Here is a 19,242-nt window from a genome sequence, read left to right on the forward strand (position 1 = left end):
TTTTTTTAAAAAAAATTGAAAACATTTTGAAAGTGGAATTTTTTCAAAAATTTTATGGTTTGTGCGCGTTTTGGTTAATTTCCTGCATATTTTGATTTTACTAAAATTTTCAAAAATTTTGAATTTTTTTTCTCCAAAATTATCCCCACCTGATGCCTTGCAGAACCGGACTCTGTCCCTGACGTGCAGTCTCTGAAAAGCCCAGGTGCGGCAGAGACCGAGACGGACAGAGACAGGATGTGGCATTCACCGAGGCTGGCATGCATCTCTTGGGGGAGAGTTTTGAAAAAAGTTGAAAATTTTCAAAATTTTCGAAAAATTTTCAAAATTTTCGAAAAATCAAAAAATGCTGGAAAATGTCTGAAAAGCTCAAAAAACAAAAAAATTTGAAAAATTTGAAAACATTTTGAAAGTGTAATTTTTCAAAAAAATTATGGTTTGTGCGCGTTTTGGTTAATTTCCTGCATATTTTGATTTTACTAAAATTTTCAATTTTTTTTTTTTCCAAAATTATCCCCACCTGATGCCTTGCAGAACCGGACTCTGTCCCTGACGTGCACTCTCTGAAAAGCCCTGGTGCGGCAATTTATCGTCCTTTAGTGTAAAAAACAAGACTCCCAGTAACCGAAGGTCCTCGCACGTCTTTGTCCTAAACAGTTGGGTAGATGTCATGAAATGGAAGTATTCATCCCAGTATTACACTCCAAACACCACAAAAAGTTGAAATTTTGAAACGAATACTTAAAAGAAATTCAGATCAATAAAGTAATAAATCACCTCAGCAGAAGATGTAATTTGGACCGTTACACAGAGAGGGGGGGGGATAATGGGCATCACATAGTTAGAATGTTCCCAGACAATGCCCGCTCGTCCTTCTGGCAAGGATTAAAGCAAGGGTGAAGACGTTAGGGCGATAATTAGTGAGAGTTTGGCAGCAGAAACGACGGAAATTTTGAATTGCTTATTACAAAACACTGAAGATATAATTTGGAAAGTTGGAGGGAGGGTAAATTTAGATAAATTAAGATAGGGAGGGTTGCATGAGAACCATGCAGTGTACGAAGCCGAAGAGAGAGAGAGAGAGAAGAGAGAAAGTGGGGGGGAGTAGCGATAGGCACTACTGTAATAAATGGGGGAGGGGTATAAAGTTGGTTGTGGGCTACGAAGGTTCCCAGGCAGTGCCCGCTCGTCCTTCTGGTATGAATAAGTTTAGTGAGGACAAGGGATTTAGGAGACAGGATGGGGTAAGAAATAAGGTAGGGGGGGAGTTGGTTCGGGTCTTTGCGTTAATTTTGAATTTTGATATTGGCCTTGGGGGTGGCGTTAGGAATAATTTACGTTAATTTTGGGGGGGGGGCTACTATAGAGCGGAATTTTGATATTACTCTGAGAGGGTTGCATGGGAGGCATGCAGAGCAACGTGGAATTTGGGTACCAACTCAGCATTTGCTCTAGTACCGAGGAAAACCACGGAAAACCTTGGTCGAGTTGGACGAAGCCGAAGATCACCTAAATAATATTTAAAAACCCAGTCCGTACCGCGAAGAAAACACTACACTTCACCATTACGAAGATCAACTGGTTAACGCTGTTTAAAGAAATAATCGCTGTTTATTCTGATAATTAATTAACCCTTCGAAGCCGAAGCTCGTCTAAATAGCATTTAAGAATCCAGTCCGTACCGCGAAGAAAACACAACGCCTCACCATTACAAAGATCAACTGGTTAACGCTGTTTAAGGAAATAATCGCTGTTTATTCTGATAATTAATTAACCCTTCGAAGCCGAAGCTCGTCTAAATAGCATTTAAGAATCCAGTCCGTACCGCGAAGAAAACACAACGCCTCACCATTACAAAGATCAACTGGTTAACGCTGTTTAAGGAAATAATCGCTGTTTACACTGAGAATCATACATAACCTATAAATAATGTCGAGACTTCAGGTTATCACAGAGGCGAGAGTGAAGATGTGTGTCTTCTGGGATGTCGTGCGTACATTTAAACACCTGTAAAACATCGGTCATTTCCTACGAGTGCCAGGCTACATGACGCAACATCCCACATGACATATTAGTGATTTACGGTCATCTGAAGTGCGTCTTCGTATGTAAGGAGCGATCGCTACTCAAATTACTTTGTCACTCTATTAATCACTGCCAGCCTGAGTGTGTGTCTTTACATTTGTTTGAATTGTACGATTTCATGTGGACGCCTGGACGGGAGGTAAAAAAATCTACTTACATAAAACGACTTTATCTGTGACTGCAGAGCGAGTACAAATTGTGAAATAGCCGTCTAACCAGTAACTCTGCGAAATAAATGTCAACTCGAAAGTTTGTCAAGAAATTCCCCGATATTTAAGGAACTAGAATGTTCATTACAGTGTCCTCAAAAGCCAACCACCGGCCATAACCTCAAACATATAAATTTGCTCCAAGTCCTAATCCTCTTCGATCTACTTTAATATTATCCTCTAATATACTGTTCTGTAATACAAGCTGTTTCTTCCATTACCGCCTTCTACCTAAAATTCTGCATACATTTATCACGAACAGAATTGCGTGCTGCATGTATTGTTTATGTTGCTCTCCTTAATCAGAACTAATAAAAGTTATAATATTTCCAGTCTCTTCATCCAACTTAGGTCCGAATATTCTCAAAAACCTTCAGTCTGTGCCCTTCCTTCACAGACAGACAAAACAACGGATAAAGTTGCAGTTTAAACTTAAATCTTCACATTTCTGGCTAGAAGGTGATGCAGATTCACTCTTAAGTGGCACTGGGACATATCCCAGTTTTATATCCGTCGTTAAAATCCAAGTTCTTCTACCCGCTGTACCTTTATCTCCTGAGCTTTGTTTTACCAGTGTTAACGTGTTTTTAAAGCAAATATAATTTGATTTAAACCGCCAGTTAAAATAACTGCATGCACATCCACCCCTCTACACCCCCTCCCCCACCCCCAACGCGGTCCCCAAGACACTCACCGACTCTGGTCTGCATTACGTTGCAAGTCACAGGAGTCTTCATGGACCCTGGTTCGTATCCATGTTGATGTTGACTCTATCCTGTCTTCAGAAATGAATTTGACCTTACAATGTCGATCAATTTTCTTTTTTCGTTTTCAATTTAAAATGAGAGCTGAATAAGCTGGAGATTTCAAGTTGCATAACAAACGTTGTGAAGGAAAATAATCAATTAGGTTAGTAGAATCATAACATTTTTAATTTAACAACCTGAATATGGTTATGATAATAAATAATTTAATCTTTGTTCTTCCAGTGCACTGGCTTTAAAATGCCAGTTGAGCACATAATTCATGAAGTTTATTATGCAGAAGATTAATATAATAATATACAAGCAATTAAATGGTTTATTAAATCTGCGTGCTAATATCTAAGCTACTTCATAATAACTATTAATTTGAAACTCTTTAAGCACGCGTTAGTTAAAAAGAAGAAACAGAACAATAATCCACAGTACATGAGGCTACATAGAGAGAATTTCGTGACTAGCTGATCAAAGTATAGATTCTTTAAGGATTCTGTTCCACGCACTTAATTTCCATAAGCACCAACATCGGGAATTAATTACATCAGTATGGTCTAATTACAAAAGCCATGGGTCCTTACAAGCCCCTCCTCGCTAACAGTGAGGGGTGCGGAGCACGAAATACCCCATCCCTTATCTGTGACCCTGTGACGTACATGTACTCGGAACCACAACGCTAAACAAAATTACCCCCTTCTTTCTATAATTTTAATAAAATACAAGTCCACTTACAGGACAACCGAATTTTTATTACTGTTATAATCACCTGCTGATAAGACCGCCAAAATTGCCCTATTGGAAACAAAAGCAGGAGAATTGATAATGGTGAGGGTTGATATAAAAATAATATAACTAATAAACCATTATTATCATTAGTATTGTTCTCGAATTTTCCAGACTTGCTAACAGAAATATAATGAAGGAGGAATCAGAGAAACTATTAAAATATGGCGACCCGTAGAATGGCAGAAATTCGGAGTACCTGTATGTTTATCAGGACCGTTTCAAATGAATTTACATGACATCCTTGGTAAAAAAAAAATCCGGATTGGAATGACAGAACAACAAATCTAAACTTTTGTTTAACCCTTTGAAGCACGAAGCTCATCTAAATAATATATAAGAATCTGGTCCGTACCGCGAAGTAAACACAACGCCTCACCATTACAAAGATCAACTGGTTAACGCTGATTAAGGAATTGATGGCTTGTTTATTATGAAAAACATACGAAATTCAATAACTCTGCAGTTTTCCGAAAGAATGCATTTGTGTTTTGAAACAGCGTTAACCAGTTGATCTTTGCAATGGTGAAGTGTATAGGAATTGGAGTTAATTACTACTGTTAATTGTTCAGACTAACGTATCAACTAATTAATGTTGTCAATATGTTTTAACGAAGTTCTACATGAAATGTATCTTGTAAGTTGCATGTCTGTTTTATTGGTTGGTGGTATAGTTCCTTGATTATCGTCAGTTGCCTCAGCTCTCTTTAATGTATGTTTATATTACAATTGCTACTACTACAATATCACTATAAATTTGTAATTGTATACTGTCTGGAATCTGTTATTAGATCTCAAAACGGTGAACAGAGTAAGATTTATTTCTGACGATTTGTGACGATGGTGTAATGTTAAAAAAACGAAATTTCTGGACATCGTCCACAAAGACGATTGATAATGTCTAGAAACTTCGTTGTTTTAGAACAATATATATTTTCATAAAAATGCATAATTATTTGAACGTAAATTTTTGTTGACATTTAGGAGAAATCATGTAACATATTTACTAAAATTATATATATGTAAACAACCCTGAAAAAGTGCAAAGAGCAAACATAATTTAAGACATTAAAATGCCATCACACTTTCAAAACATGCACGATATATTAAGATTCATAATGCCTAAAGACCAATCAACTGACGAAAGTCCTTTCTACGGAATTGGTACCTTCGAGAAGAGTCTGTCAACTGATTTCTATTCCTTTCATGTAAACAGTCAGTGAAAGTCTATAGTACCATGTTACCATAATATAATATTCGAGTGGCTTAAAAAGCTATGTTCCCAACGTTTCGGCTAATCGAGTTGTTTCTTAAACTGATTAAATATACACAGTTACGGCTATTACTATGATATAGCAAAGCGACGTAAATTACGTGGACTTAACAAACGTTAAACACATGTTAAAACATAAATATGAGATTCGTGATTTATAAAACTCTCTTGAATTGTTAGAGCAAAGACATTGTGAATCGTACAAATAGTGCGTACGGAGAAATAAGAAATGCGGATATACAGAATTTTGGTTCAGAAGCCCCTCGGAATGACAGCAACTTCGTCATAGACATGGTTTTTCCGAAAAAAAATTATCTGCGCGAAGGTATGAACACGATTTGTCAGGACAGCTTCCAAAAATAAGATCTGATTTCAGGGACGATATAAAAATTTGAACCTTGCAGTCAAATGATCCTTAACTTTCAAGAGTTTTAGGACGTTAGATACCTGTTCCTTCTACAAAACTGCAAAAATCTTACTCTTTTAATATTGTATCTGTGGTTTGACAGTTACTTGTTATCTTTGACCACTTTGTGTGTAATCATTTCTTTAGGCACTATCTAGTCTTTCGTTATTGCCAACAAAAATCCACAGATAAATAAATGAGGTAAGATGGATGCTTACGAAGGATAGGCAGTGAGGTTTCAATACATCGTGACGTATTACAGCCATGAGAAAACTGCTAGGATTAGCTGGTCGCTTAACTACAGCAGGGCAATGTCCTTCGTGAGCGATAAGAAGCGAGCTGTATAAGCAGCCTTGGGTGTCATATGACATAAGGTAATCGCTTGTTGTGTCCTACCTGAGAGAAACACACGGCCTTCCTGCGCATGCGCAAGAGCTTTCTTGCGCATGCGCCTTACTGGCCAGCGCAGCGACTCACGCGAAAATATCAAAATATTTGATCTGATCGCTTCGCTGTAACCTAGGACAGCGCCACACAAACACCCAGTCTGATATTTCCGCTTCACCAACGCACTTTTCGTTTCGGTTTCTTATTTTCTTCGATAATGTTGATCATCGACATAAAGGCTGTGTCACGTGACCTGCGCGCAGCTTGTCAGAGGAGCAGTGGAGTATGTGCTCCAACAGTTGGATGACTGACTTGATATCAGAACAGGTAACCTGCTGGGAGCATGGAGGAACCAATGTCCACAAGAGATTCATCCCTGTCTTTAATTGGCATTCGTCGTGTAAGTACATGAGCATTAGGATATATTTGATGTGTTTGTCTTATGAGAGACTTAAGTCTGACCATTATTATATGTGGTACTCTAAATGAATACAGTGGCATTTGTAACCTTCGTATATTTTGTGGTGCTCTGATTTCGAATAACACCATATTTGTGGGAAGAAAAGTGATTTTTATGGACAATATTAGGATGTGGTGGGGAATAATGTCAGTCCACAAGGCTAATAGGCTAATGGTTTTGAGATATATTAACAAATATTATTAGGCGGTTGAAATGGGCAGTGAATGTCGCACAGTTAGGAGATCCAGTTGTACATGAGAGATGAATGATAAAATGGAACTTAAATAAACAGAAAGTTACGATGTGAACTGTATTCATCTGGCAAAGGATGACAACATTTCGCTTAATTACCTCGAAGGTTGAGACTTTACGAATGAAATATTGGTTCGTTTCTCAAAACAACTTTTGCTAGAAAAGATTGTCAGTGAAACCACGGTTTCGGAGAATTAGACGTAAATACGTCTATACGGAAAGGAAGTTTATATATTGGCTTTATTCTAAATATTTCCTTTATAGATCCTTTACAATTGAGATAATTTTGATTAAGACATTGCTTATTTAACTTGAATTAGTTACGCTTAAGATGGGTCTGTGGTAGATGAATGTAATGTAAGGTAATGTTTTATAGGTAACAACAATGCCGAGTAAACAGATGTTCCTTAGGTAACCATTCTTGGTTATTTGTTGATAAACCATTGTTACACTTTTTCGTTCCACATTTTGCCGAATGACCCTTCCTTATAGACGTATTTACGTCAAAAATGTTTTGCTCACATAAATAATTACGATGAAGATGTGACCACAAATGCAACGCGCTGTATTTTAAATACTAGAGCAGGGCGCTCCTTTCGGAGTTCCTAGGGGGGGTTGGTCAAGTTTGTAAAAAGGAACCAACCTTGGTTAGTCCCGAAGGGGAGTTAGTTTAGTGTCTCATTCAAGTGTTTTAACCCCTGAGTAAGAAACTAAACTAACCACCCCGAATGGGGGGTTTAAACACTTGACCAAAACACCGAAGTGGGTTTTTTGCGTTTTAAAATCTTGAGTAAGACACTAAACTAACCCCCGTGTATAAACAAATATAAGGTTATATTGTTGATGACGTCATTTTTTGACGACAACGACTACTAATCCTTTCGAAGCGCTTCCTGTAATCTGATATTTTACTTCTTTACGTCGCTGATCAGAGGCCAACAGTTCTTGGTTAGTCAACTATGTACGTCCAGCCCCACCCTTGCAAATCTTCTTTTTTTTCTCTTCTGTTTTCTGTTGAATAGTTCTGATGTTTTATTTTATTAAATCGCTGTTCAGAGGCCATCTGTTCTTGATCAGTCAACATTCTACGTCCAGCAACACCATTGCTAATCTTCGTCTGTTTTTTCCTTTTCTCTTCTGTTCTTGTTGTATACGTTTTTCTATGTTTATCAATGTAACTCTCCCTTCGTCTTTCTTTATTTATTAAATAGGTATGATGTCTTAGTTCTTTACGTCGCTTTTCAGAGGTCAACTGTTCTTGGTTAGTCAACTTTCTACGTCCAATCCCACCCTTGCAAGTCTTCGTCTGTTTTCTTCTGCTCTTCTGTTTTTGTTGAATAAGTTTTTCTGCGTTTATCAATGTAAATCTCCCTTCGCTTTTCTTTACTCGTTAAGTAGTTCTGATGTTTTAATTCTTTACATCGATGTTCAGAGGCCAACTGTTTTTGGTCAGACAACGTTTTACGTCCAACCCCACCCTCGCAAGTCTTCTTTTGTTTTCTTCTGCTCTTCTGTTCTTATTGAATACGTTTTTCTACGTTTATCAATGTAAGTCTTCCTTCGCTTTTCTTTATTTGTTAAATTTGTTAAATATATCTGATGTTTGAGTTTTTACGTCGCTGTTCAGAAGTCAACAGTTCTTGTTCAGTCCACTTTTTACGTCCAGCCCCACCCTAGCAAATCTTCGTCTTATAATCGATCATAAAGTCAGTTTTCATAATAGTTTTCGTAATCGTAATATATCGAATGCGTATCAGTTTACCTTATTGAAGTTGTTGGAGTTTGTACTTCAAATACTTGATAACGTCTTCTTTCACTTTTCTGATGTTTTAGGCCAACTGTCAGTCAATATTCAAGAATGCGAAGTGCTCCTTCTGGAGCAGTGATAGTGCGACTGACTTGATATTTTTTTATTTCTTTGTTGTGAAGCGTTATATTTGTTTACTCTCGACATTGTTGTGTTCCACAACAATGCCGAGTAAACAAATATCTGTTGGCATTGTTGATGACGTCATTTGTCTGTCTAAAGAATCTCATATAGAACATATGGAATATAATTGTCAACAATGGACAAGATACGCAGCTGTGTCAATAATAGAAAACTTGTTATGCTGTCTTAATTGTTGTAAATGAACTGATTTAGTTCCCGTGATTCCCGCAACGTGAAGAGTGCTTGAAGTCGTTCAGTATTCATTATCTTTCATCCATTATGAGGGAGTTAACGTTCAATTTGTGCGGGGCATCCTTCAAGTAATAAAGAGAGAACATCCTTCGAGTACAATAACACATTTTGTGGAATTAAATAGTTCAGGTGTTCGGATACAATCCGTAGAAGACAGACGGGAATAATTTTAAATGCCCCTCGCCGTGTGGTTTAATTGCCCACGGATTAACACTCGTTTGTCTACAGGTAGAGAAGGACATTTTTAAATCGAGTATTCATAAGGAAAGTCTACATAGAGTTAGTAACAATAATGTAGACAGAGTACTGTCCACAGATGACGAGAAAATCCCTGCAAGGTGGAGTCGTGCGGTGCGGGGGGAATGTTTACTGCATGGTCGACTAGAGGGCTGCTATTGGTGGGAAGTGCGATACGTCAGAGTTTTACGCTACTACACAGACTGAAAACATCAAGCAGTTAAGAGTAGCGTGTAGTGAGTGCAACTGTACTGTGTTTTGTGGGTGTTGCGATAATATTCTGGATTAAATCGCTGTGCCACTGTGAAGTAATCTTAAAGCTCTACCCATTAGAACACATGAAAGCCTGTCGTCTGTTGTTCGTTCACTGGTTGTGGAACGAATGCTTTTAGGATCGGTCGTCACTCACCGCGAAATTTCGCGCATGCGCGTATATCGAATTCCTAGCAGGGACTTTCTCCTGGTCTGTGGACTGCAGTAAATTTTGTAACAGTCAAAAGCATAAGATTCCCTCACCGTTATATTCATAAATATACTTGGACATCTGCTGATTGTGTCACACGTAATCAGATCGTGTTCTGACAAAAGACAACGCGCTAGTACGTATATTAGATGTCAGATCCTTTTGATTCTTTAATCCTTTTAAAGAAATTAATATTTAGAGCAATGACGGTACATATAAGTAGAGAAACGAAGTCTGCACACAGTTGTTTGCTTGTAGAATGCGCTTCCTGTAGACCAGGCAAGTGACAGTGATACCAATAATTCGAGCGGTTCGCATAGTGATACGTCTCCCTCTAGTATCCTGCAGGATCTTCCCGCAAGCATTGGCGAACAAGAGGATAAGCCATCACAGTCGAATGAGGATCTTAACTCATCAGATGACTGTGTCTTTGTGGGCTATGTGAAGCCTCGTCATCAGAGGACACCCGAAGTCATCACGTTGCTATCGTCTGACCTAGAGGCAGATGAAGGCGAAGAGATGGTAAGTCCAGCAATGTTTGCACGCTGTGTGCTGCCAAATGTACATATTCTCTTTTACTTCCTAACCTAAAAATAGTTTAAATGAACAGAAGAGGAGAAAGTGGGTTTGGTTGCGATACTGAGAGTGCCACTGCTTTCGTTATAAAATCATTTGAGGCCAATGAACTAATTGACAGATTCTGCTAGTCCTGGCCATTCCTTAGATAGTGGTTTTTGTTTGAGTTTAATTGAGATGTGCCATATTTTTTACAATTTAGATGTAGATTAACCCTGAGTTGAGAACAGCAGACCAGCACATCCTACACAGAATGTTAGTAATGCTGACGTCTTAGGGCGACTGATTGTTACGATAGTGCTCTGAAAGATGAAATTGTGAGGTTCTCACGGCACTGAATATGAAGATGGCTGGGCTTTGGCACCACGTAGTCTGGTTGAAGTTTATCACTGCCTCCATCATCAGTGTGGCGAGTAAGCTGCACATGTCGAATTAGTTTGAGAAAGATGGATCAGTGGGGGTGTAGGGTCAGAATCGGTTGAAGGCCTGAGCCAATAGGAGATGAGGTCATGCCGCAGCCTGGCCAGCAGCAGGAGGACAAACATGCAAGAGCGAATGATCTGAGCAAGCCGCCACGGTGGTCTAGTGGTTAGAACGCTGGCCTTGTAATCCTGGGGTCTCGGGTTCGATTCCCGGCGGTGCCCGAATTTATAACTTGTGTTGGGCAAGGCAGTGGTCTAGGCAACACGGAGTTTTCCTCCGTGGCATCCCAACAATTACTCCATTCACACACAGAAGAAGGCAATGGCAAACCACTTCTGGATCATCTGCCAAGAACGTATATGAACAGGTCCCAGGATGGAAGGATCCTGTTCATATGGACCTGTCGTCACACAGAACACTAAATAAATAAAATAGAATAAATGTCTGTATTATACATATCTGTTGTATGGTAAACCACAATATAAGTTAAGTATGGGAACGTATAAAATTTGTCAGCAATTTCACAATTATCGCTGCCCCAGAAGGGTTTTAGCAGTAGCATCACAGTTTGTGAGAGGACACTGGAAGATGTTTGAATCGCTTGTATGTTTGGTGCCGCTCCCGACATCTTTAAATTTGTACAACATGTATGTTTTTAATCCATATTGGCTTTCTGTAGTGGCACATATGGTACCTAACTAAGCCTCCCCTTGTAGTATCATCCTACATTTTATTCAATTTGGGTTTGTGTGGTTTTCTGGATTTCAGTTTCATTGCAGGGACAATGCAAGTATTGTTTTAGTTATGGGAAGACGGGAATATAAACCATTGGATTTCATGACCATTTCATCCAGCAGCACATCTTTATTGAGTATTTCAGTTTTTATATGATTGGCTACGGACTGGATGACTGGGGTTCGATCCCCGACGAGGGCAGAGGATTTTTACTCTAGCCTCTCCTCCTATCCAGTGTGTACCACGGTCCTTTCCTGGGGGTAAAGCGCGGACAGGGTGTGATGCCGACCACTCACCCCATCTAGTGACAAGGTCAAGAATGAGTAGGATCTATATTTCCACTCCCCTCAGGCGCCTACATGGCGTATTGTGGGGCAGCTTAACTTTTATAACATATATAGTATATAGCAGTGACAAGGTTGATCAATGTCATGAAACAGAATGTATCTGTGACAACCAGATTCACCTTTCCTTATTTTCTATGCTGGTTTTCAATTTGAAAAAGATTCTGTTTTTGTTTACGCCAGTAACAGGACAGGTGGAACAACCCACTTACCATTCTAGTCTTAACAGTTATTACATTTGGTTTTGTGTTTTGGTTCAGGAGTTGACCCAGATGACACGCACATACTCCAATGATATATTTCTCTCACCAGCAAGCTCTCCATCCGGATCAGAAAACAACATAGTTCAAACACCTTACTTGAAAAGGCCACATTTGAAAACCTTACGAAGTGAATTTTAAAGGGACATAATGGTCCCTGATCAACAGAGTTTTCAACCATATTATTTTATTCATAACTTTAAGTATTTGAAGTTCAATGTTAACTACATGTTCCACCATTTTAACAATCAATATCTCTTATAATTTGCATGATTCTAAGAATAAACAGCAATTATTTCCTTAAACAGCGTTATCCATCTGATCTCTGTAATGCTTTTGCTGTGAATAACAATGCTGACAATGAATTTGTTGTGGTTTCCTACCAACTTGTATTAATTGTGTTCATAACTTTTTCATCTTTGAAGAACATTATTTTATATGTGAAAATTCAATGTTAATTTGAAAATGTATTTTGCAAAACGAAAGTTTTACTTGCTTTTAACAGCTCATATACGAACACAGTTCTCTTGAAAGTTTAAACTACATTTCCAAAGAAAAATATATCTCTTAACTACAGGTCTTCCTTTTCAAACAAAATGGCTTCGCAGTCTTATGGCAGAGTTACATGTACTGGCTCGGTACTAAAAGAGATAATGCAGTGTTTCAGTAACTATTCTCACCCTTACCACGGATATAGCTCTTGAAATCCTCCTTCTGATTGTAGTTCAACTCACAGTCATACTTCAGTATTCATACTCTTCAACTGATTTCACAGTTCCACTGAAGGGTTCTACATACCAGATGGCCAATTTTTAAAAATGTACATGACTATAAATTATTTTATTTTACACAACTCTGCAAACTTTATCAATCTTCTCAAAATGAACATTACACAAGTAATACATATATCCCATACACATCTACAACTTTTATTTCAAATCTTTTTTCAATATGATATAATTTTAATTCAATACAAGGAAAAATAATTTACAACATTACGCAGAAAACCTGTAATGTAATTAAAAAATCATGCCAAGTTCCGTATTCAGAGCTGAAATCTGGACCACCAACCCAAAGCTTTTGATAAAAAAATGCCTTATTTCTGCTTAACCCCTTTGGTGCCAAATTATTTTAAAGCAATTGTACAAACTAATGATAATGAGAATGATTTGAGGTTTTCACAGTGGTGAGTATGAAGATTTCAGTCTTCTGGATAATGAATTTCAGCATTGGAAACAAATTTATGGCCTGGATTATTTAAAAATAAAGTGATAGAACTTTTTTCACAATTAACTTTTATGAAATAAAATGGTCTCACAATAACAAACAAAAATGAAAAAGAGAACAAATACCAATAATTGATAAGAATGGAAAAAATATTGCTCGTTTTTCATAAAAACCTCATATATATTCTGTTTTCAATGCCTGATGTATTTTGTTTCCCAGAGAATGTTCAGCGGCCCGTAGTACACATGACCCATTAACAAAATCCATTACCATAAATCTTGGCACACCTCATCTGAGGCAAACAGAAAAGTGTCTTTTTCAGTACCTGGTTATGTATTTTGGTGCACATGTGATTCTGATTATAGTTGACATTTAACTTTCAAATATGCCTACTGACAATATCTGCAATAAATTTATCAGGGGTTTGAGGAATGTTGTCCAACTAAACAAGGTACCTAAAAATATAGAGGGTAATGCTAACACTAAGACAAGCCCCTGTATTAAGTACCAAGTATTACCAACCATTAAATATACTGACCATCAATGTTCACAAATGGCTTACAGCCCAAAGTGGCACTTCGGAACACTCCATACCACATTTCTAGTCCATCACCCAGTTTCAAAATACTACCGCTTGGAGGAGTATAGAATGAGCGTCCAACTTGCACAAACCTAACAAAATAAACATTAATACCATTATCTTATCAAACACAGAAAAACAGTTTCAAATTAAATTCTTCATGCACCTCAACAAAACAGCGACATGCAATAAAATCATCACTAAAGTAAACTTCAGGGCTGAAGTCCCAACAGGTATGAGACTGATAATATCCTGCATAGTCACACACTGCACTGATATTATGGAACACTGTTTAATCAATAACTGACAGGATACGACAAAAGAACTCAGAAAAAACCAACTCCAGTAACACTTTATCCACCATAAATCCCATGCAGACCAAGCCTCCATAACGAAAAGATAGCATTCTACTTTCAAAGTGAAACACAGAATTATCTTCATGCTAAATGCCACATGAACTGCACATGTTAGACAGCGTTCAGTGAAAGAATTAAGGGAAATTTGGAAGTAGTAGTTCTGGCATATTTTAATGCATTATATCAGAATTTTGGTGGAGAAACTCAGGAAAACCGCAAATAACTTAGTAAGAACGAGCAAGAGTGTGCCGCCAGAACCAACCAGACCAGTAACTCGGCCCCTTTCAGGGCCTTTATCCATACAACTACACTCACCTTTCTCTCTCTACTTTCTCTCCCTCTCCCACCCTCGCCCACGTGCTACCATTGGTCCACTCCCATACCTGCTCCCATTGGCTCGGGGCAGGCTACACCTTTCACGTCCCTGCCTATAAAATCCAACTCCTCACACCCTATTGGCATATTCATCGCCCTGATGACGGAGGCAGTATGACCTCTGAAACGTTGGTTAACATCGACCAGACTACACAGCGCAATAACCCAGAAGACAGAAATCTTCAACTTAGTAAGAAACCAGGCTAAAGACTCATTACGAACTCACTTCAAACTCTAATGGATTTATTTATTTCTCATACTCCTGCACTTCACGACTACCGCACAATTTACAGAATTATACTGCGATCACATCATGAATTGTAGATCATTAATAGGAAGCACTAAGGCCCTATTTTTAAGTACCTTGTTGAGAAAATGAAAGAAAAATATTAATGACATGCCAATAATAAGCTGATTTCTGGTACTTCGTGCAATTCTTGTTTCTAGTTTGACATCCGAAAAAGCAGAGCTAAATTTTAGAACATAAATTTATTTACTGATACAGTGTTTTAAGGTAAAACTAAAATCAAACAAAATTATACTCCAAGATAAAACTGACATATAGCTGAAGCAAGGAACAAATAAACAGAAATTTAGCAGTTTGCAAATACACTTCAAAAAAGGGAATCTCCTTTCAGAATTCTAATAATATATAGTCACATAAGATTTGGAGAGATAAAACAGTTTATAACTGGTCTAGCCAATGTGTATGCCATGGACCCCAGAGTTCAAGCCCAGGGGGGAAGCACACACAACTAAGCTGTAAAACGCAGGTATCCACAACCTAAGTACTGAGCAGTTATTTTCCCGGAATCTTTCAGTAAAAAGAGGGTAGGGAAGTGGCAACTTGTAGAAACAGTCCCAAACACTTGGGAATAACGGAGTTGCAAAGTGGCCTAGTTGGCAGCAATCCGAGAAATTAGAGTGGATTCATTCTCTTCGTAAAGCTGGCTGCGTTCTTTCTGATAAACATTGTGTTGTACGTACGAGAATCATCTTCATCGACATTAATAAACCATATACTATATAGTATATACCAGTGTTAACAACTGTGGCAAAAGTTAACACTCCTGCAACCTCACCACTTCACAGCAATTTTCTACAATCCAGCTGGTGATCATCCTTATTCCCCATGTTAACCCTGACAGGAAAAGAGATCTCACCAGTAACCCCTTTTCACCCACACAGACGCAAACATACCTACCAAAGACCCATCAGACCCTGCACAAACAGCACTGCTGTAAGTTAAAAATTAACAACTCGTCGCTAATTCATAAAAAATGTACTGATCACAGAATCAATTGGAATTTTATATCACAGACTATTATTTAAAATGCCATAAAAATTTGGGATGAAAAATTCTAGTTCTATCATCCTGCAGATTGACCCTTAAACCAAAAAATCTCTCTACGAATAATAACTAAATACATGCAGAGTTTTTACAATACTCATATCCATTTTAATCAACATTCATAATTATTTTGCAGGTTTTAAAATTAAACTAACAATTATCATGTCACAATCCTCCTCAAGATCATTATCAAATCTCAGCCAGGTTTTCTGGTTACCATGATTCAGTGCTTTCTAGCTCTTCCTTGGCCCTGCAGGCAACACCAGTGAGTATCTTGAAGTAGACATCTTACAAGTCTTTACATACTTTCATTTCATTATCTACCCACTTCATTTGACACTACACAATCTCTGTAACTGACACAGTATTGATGAATACTTTACAGACCAATCAGATGTTTCTGGTACACCAAGAGTCACAAAATAGCTAATTAACTACGTACCCATGAAAAGCTGGTGCATTGCACAGCACAATATCTACAATTGAATAAAAATTTCCTTGGATATTATCCATCGTCTAGTAAATATAAAACGTAAAACGACGTTTCGGACATGGGACTCTATCTCCGTCTTCAGGTTCCTACACAGTTGGACCCACTAGATAGAGCTAATCCATATCTCCGGACAAAGTAAAAAAGTAAAAGTCCCGGAATAAAAAGGCATTAACACACCATCCATCCGTGGGACGTAAAAGAATAGTATGTAGAAAACAAAATTCATTGAACACGATAAAAAAAACCCACAAAAGGTGGGAATAAATACACATGAATATTAACTTGAAACTCGATGCCCAACTTGGATTTCTTCAGAGATGACAGGAATCCAAATAGGAGATAAATCCAAACTAGGCTGGCTGATAGGATTGGCGAGTAGTGCCATGTGTGCCGCCTCCTTGTATTTTCTGTAGATGGTATTGGGTTCTGTTAATAATACTCTGGCTCCTATTTGGATTCCTGTCATCTCTGAAGAAATCCAAGTTGGGCATCGAGTTTCGAAGTAATATTCATGTGTATTTATTCCCACCTTTTGTGAGTTTTTTTATCGTGTTCAATGAATTTTGATTTCTACTTCTATTCTTTTACGTCCCACGGATGGATGGTGTGTTAATGCCTTTTTATTCCGGGACTTTCACTTTTTTACTTAGTCCGGAGATAGTGGGCCCAACTGTGTAGGAACCTGAAGACGGAGATAGAGTCCCATCTCCGAAACGTCGTTTTACGTTTTATATTTACTAGACGATGGATAATATCCAAGTAAATTTTTATTCAATTGACTCTTCACCATCGTCAAGAAGTTTTAGATTTGAATTACAATATCTACAGCCTGAATACATTTCTGTGGGATTTCCAGTGTACGTTCACTGCTCATGCATGTAGAGAGGGATCCAAAATCAACTTGGGGTGTGAATTTGATAGTAGTCTCACACTCTTTAACCCTAACAGATTCATCATCATGCACCATGAGACTTTCAGTTTTCTGAAGAAAAAAACACTTTAGTTCTTTGCTACAGAGTATCACAGTATCACTTTCAATAGCTGTATGTACCATAATGTTCAGAACTGAACACTTATAAATTTTACAACACATACACTGGAAGACAAAGTTACAGTGATCCAAAGGGAAACTAACTTTTTAAATTAACTCTGATATGGCAAAACTTGAGACTTTCACAACGATAAGTATGAAGATGGCTGTCATCTGGGATGTCGCACTGTGTAGTCTGGTACAAGTTGATCAATGTTTCAAAGGAACGTACTGCCTCCATCACAAGTTGTATGTCTTTACATCCACATCAACATTACCAGCAGCAACAGCTTACACTTGTTAAATTAAACCAAACATACCTCTGGCAGCTCTCGAGTACTGTACAAGTTTTTCCTCCCATTAAAAGCTGGATATCGATCAGGAAAATTTTTCCGCCTGAATTCTTCCTTTGCACGTCTGAAATAAGGAATTATGTATAATTACACAAAATGTTATACAGTTTCAACAGTAGTTCTAACAAAACTAGAAACATAGAGAAACATGATATATTTATAAGCATAAAAATTCAATACAACATACACAATCTGCATAACATACATGTTTATAATAGAAGCAACCTAGTCTTCTACACTGTGCAATAACATTTTAACAGCAAGATTTTTTTACATTGCAGACCAAACTACTTAGGTCTTAACAATGCTAGTACCTGGAAATGTCATTAACTTCAAGAAAGCTAGATGCTACATACTGTAAGTTTATATTTCAACTTATATAATTTGAATATTTATTGTTATACAAAACAATGTACATAACCTCAAAACAAAATATCTCTTATGACAAATAAACATAGTTTATATAAAGCTCATGCAATGGACCCAAACCTGTAAATGAACAGGTCAATCCTATCTTTGTTGTAAGAATTATCATACATTTAGTATTTACTGCCTTAAGATCACCTGGTATAGTAAAATGTCATGAAAGTCTGACTGAATAAAGCTGTGCAAACAGTTTATCATTAATAGTTTTATTAAATAATTGAACTGTTCTTATCAGATCACTACAGTTCATACACTAACCAAAGATCCTGATTGTATCCTCCAAGTGTGGTTACAAATGCAACAAATAATGCTATAATGGAGGCAGCCGTCATTAATTCATAATCACAATGAGAAAAGACCTGATTGCAATGTACTCTTAAATGCAGCAACATTACGTTTGGTCCCCAAAGTCTTGGCTAGCTCCTAAAATTGTAATGAATTTTACCAACACTGACAATGTTGACAATAACAAACTTTAATCAAAATCTACCTGTAAGTATATAAGCAATGCATTGATTCTACCAAATTGTATAAATACAAAACATAACATTTAGCCTCCTACGTATTAACAACATACAAATTAATGTGAGAAAATTAACATCATATTATTCTGAGTTATCAGAGTAGCAAAAGGTCTTTATTACATGAAAGTCATTAAAAGTTTTAATATTATTCAAACTGACCTAAACAAGATAGACAACAGGTAAAAGCCAAGAAGAAATTCATTTTTGCTGCTAGCTACACAAATATCCATGGATGTCCAAAGTCTTTGAAGGCAGAAAAGTTCAGTATTTGTTGGATTTCACATGCAACATATCTTCAAAACATCGTAAAAACTGATTTAGTTCTTAGGAATGTTTCAAAATGAAGTTCAGAACCCGAATAACTTGACCTAAGAGAGATAAAGTGACGACTGAGACCAGAAAACTGCGTAATAAAGATTCAGAATTATTTATTTTCAACGGGCACTGATACTGTTGCAGTGACTAAATAGAAATCTGATTGGTTGTTGGATGTAATAAATACTGACACTTCAAGATATGGCTCACTTCAGTTCACAGTTGTACTAATACAGTCCTTGTTCTGTAACAACTCACTAAAGCTGACGAAACATATCCGCCATGTTGTGACGTCACAGTCAACGCCCAGTGAACGCGAATGCATGATCAGCACACAATGGAATAAAATTTTCTAGGCTTTGAAGACTTTCGATTTGTT

General features: G+C 37.5%; 2 protein-coding genes across 7 annotated transcripts; one reads left to right on the forward strand and one right to left on the reverse strand.

Moving 5' to 3' along the window:
* Positions 1-6,179: 6,179 nt before the first annotated feature.
* Positions 6,180-13,182, forward strand: LOC147870919 (uncharacterized). The gene is made up of 3 exons (XM_087341689.1): positions 6,180-6,301; positions 9,754-10,017; positions 11,834-13,182. Exons 1-3 carry the CDS (start codon positions 6,245-6,247, stop codon positions 11,972-11,974), a joined length of 462 nt encoding a protein of 153 aa, XP_087197815.1. The 5' UTR covers positions 6,180-6,244; the 3' UTR covers positions 11,975-13,182.
* LOC147870920 (uncharacterized) lies at positions 9,641-19,189 on the reverse strand. Of its 6 annotated transcripts, none has more exons than XR_015533033.1 (5): positions 18,708-18,848; positions 17,566-17,662; positions 13,599-13,732; positions 11,786-12,474; positions 9,641-10,894 (listed from the first exon to the last, which is right to left on the reverse strand). XR_015533033.1 is itself a non-coding variant. In XM_087341694.1 (5 exons), the coding sequence occupies exons 3-5, from the start codon at positions 17,604-17,606 to the stop codon at positions 10,797-10,799; spliced, it is 273 nt and encodes a 90-aa protein (XP_087197820.1). In that variant the 5' UTR covers positions 17,607-17,662; positions 18,283-18,447; positions 18,708-18,848; the 3' UTR covers positions 9,641-10,796. The 6 variants fall into 6 exon arrangements, 4 of the variants coding, with proteins under 4 accessions (XP_087197820.1, XP_087197819.1, XP_087197816.1 ...); XM_087341694.1 differs by lacking the exon at positions 11,786-12,474 and adding an exon at positions 18,283-18,447; XR_015533032.1 differs by lacking the exon at positions 9,641-10,894 and adding an exon at positions 10,922-11,530.
* Positions 19,190-19,242: the final 53 nt, after the last annotated feature.

This window comes from Zootermopsis nevadensis, unplaced genomic scaffold (genome assembly GCF_977971745.1).
Source record: "Zootermopsis nevadensis isolate Lab colony 2312 unplaced genomic scaffold, Znev_1.0 Znev_ptg000083l, whole genome shotgun sequence".
NCBI lineage: Eukaryota > Metazoa > Arthropoda > Insecta > Blattodea > Termopsidae > Zootermopsis > Zootermopsis nevadensis.